A 2,329-nucleotide genomic window follows, 5' to 3' on the forward strand; every position below is an offset into this window, starting at 1 on the left:
TCTGCCTGCCGTCAGCCTCTTGACCCTCAAGGTTCCCCCCCCTCTGCAGCTCTGCTCCACTCAAGAACAGGTACAGCCCTGATACACTCTCAACCTGCAATATTCCCTGGACCTCCGCTAAACTTCTCTGTCCTCCCCTGCAGTGAACCCACTTGTGACCAGCCAAAACACTACCTGGATCTGAATAACCTGTGTGCTTTACAGAACTCTCTGTTGATCAGTCAAGTGCACATTTATTGTTCAATAAACCTTTTGAACTTTTTCTTCTGCCTCCGAGTGTTCAAAATTAAGCCGAACATAAAACTATCCAACCGAGCAAAAAATGGTTAAAAAGACATAGAAAAAGATGACATGATTTACGTCCAAACTTGAATTTGATTGACAAATGAAAGGTGGAAAGACATCTTTTTTTTTTGTTCATTGAAAAGACGTTAAAAACTGGGTTTTGCAACATCTTTTCAGCATCTGTTTTTGGACTAAAGTGGTGCTAAATCAGTCTGACCAAACAGCCCAATTTTCAACTAATATTTCTGGACTAAATAAAGATTATGACAGATTGACCAGATTTAGCCTAAAGACCAACTTCTAAATGACGTCTGATGTTCGGGGGGAGGGGGACATTTATTTCGGATTCCACTACAAATGTCAACCAAACTGATGAATGCATAAACTTTTTTATAGATTTTTAGGGCAGCTTCCTTCAGTCCATTTAATAACTTTCTATAAAATTGTGAAGCAGGCTTGCGGGGCTTTTGCAAAGTTCTTTTTAACTTATTTCTAGAAAGCAGTGGAGTAGAACGCCGGGCCTAACACATTGCCTGTTTGCTGTGACTGAAATCTAAAAGCTTGTTGACTCTCAGCGTGTCTCCTGTGGATGCCACAGCCACCGGTTAAATCCAGCATGACTAGAAAAGTAGAGTCAATTAGAGCAAAATGAGCCTATCTGAAATCTGTGTTTGAGCCTGGTAGCTCATTACGATCCTCCCATCATTTATGCATGTGCTGCATTTGAAGCGCATGGGAGGCAGATGAAAGCAGAGACAACATATTTTGATGTTGATTGAGTGCTGAAGCCTTTAGCTCTTCCTAATGTGTTCCCGGTAAGGAGCGGCGGCGGCGGCGGCGGCTGAGGGATGCACTCACTTGTTTTGGTGCTTGGAGCCCTGGAGATGTGCGTGGTACTGTGCCACCGAGTTGAGTGTGACGCTGCACACTTCGCAGGTGTAGCTTCGCTTCAGGCCTGGAACCAAACACAAACACAAGAAATGAATCAATCCACAAAACACACACAGGCTGCTTTCCATCCTTCATTATACCGAGGTGACATGTTTTAAATCATGATATGGAAATCTGACTTCCACTCTCTTCCACTCGGTCAGTATATCATCAATGCATCAGAGCCAGGCACCTTTTCTTCAGGAAAAATATGAGAGAAAAGATTGATTTATGCAAATAGCTTTTCATTTTGCAGGTGAATTTTCCCCTTTCACAGGCTGCTGGCGATGAAGCGGAAAAATCTATTAGATCTTTACGTACAGTTAATTAAAGTCTCCCAAAAAGTGGCTTTTTTTCTTTTTAAATGTGACCCTCTTTCAACCAGGTAAACCCTCTTTGAGATTAAGGTATTTCTGTCTCTCCCACTCCTTTAGAAGTGCTTTGAATTCACCAACAGTCATCAGTTTTCTCATCATTGAGTCTTTCTGGAATTCCTTCACTGCAGAGATGGTGGATATTTAAAAGCCTTCTTCCCCATTTCAGGTCTGATACTCGGAACAGTCAGAGGATGAAAGCACAAAGTTTTAATTTAAAAAGACTTGTCATAAGAACGGTCAGTATGACTACTCACAGTCTAGCAGAAGAAAATTAATTAAATTATATCTGAGAAAAAACAAGCTGAAGACAAAACAAGACTTGTTGTAACCCAGGTGTAAATCCCACTGATTTCCTGTTACATGTTTATAATGGAGAAAGATCCCAGTGATTAAATCTGTGTATTTTTTTTACTTCCATCCCGTCATTACTACAGAGCCAATTGCTGTTGAGTATCAGGGTCACATGTACCACAGGCTATCAGCTAGGTTTATTAGTTGGAGTTGGGAAGTATGAAAGATTAAGGCATGCTGGGAGAAGCAGAGCTGCAGGAGCTAACTACTTAGCCGAGGTGAGTTGGGAAAAAAACCTGTTTATGTGAGACAACAAACTACGGAATTGGTCAGGTGTTGTCGTGAGACCATCCTGATCTCGCTAGCTTTCAAGGTTTCACTCGCAGATCAGTCTGGAGACTCTCCGTTAAAGAAAATTTGGAGCCGTTCACCAAACGAACGTCCAA

At 41.8% G+C, this 2,329-nt stretch overlaps 1 protein-coding gene across 1 annotated transcript in view; it reads right to left on the reverse strand.

Moving 5' to 3' along the window:
• The window catches only part of zmat4 (zinc finger, matrin-type 4), a 211,698-nt gene that overhangs the window by 34,939 nt on the left and 174,430 nt on the right, over positions 1–2,329 (reverse strand). The window contains exon 6 of the mRNA XM_015379550.1: positions 1,144–1,240. Coding sequence (XP_015235036.1) covers positions 1,144–1,240 — 97 coding nt within the window. The remainder of the gene's footprint in view (positions 1–1,143; positions 1,241–2,329) is intronic.

The sequence above is a fragment of the Cyprinodon variegatus genome, unplaced genomic scaffold, assembly GCF_000732505.1.
Source record: "Cyprinodon variegatus isolate N-32 unplaced genomic scaffold, C_variegatus-1.0 Scaffold194, whole genome shotgun sequence".
Classification (NCBI taxonomy): domain Eukaryota; kingdom Metazoa; phylum Chordata; class Actinopteri; order Cyprinodontiformes; family Cyprinodontidae; genus Cyprinodon; species Cyprinodon variegatus.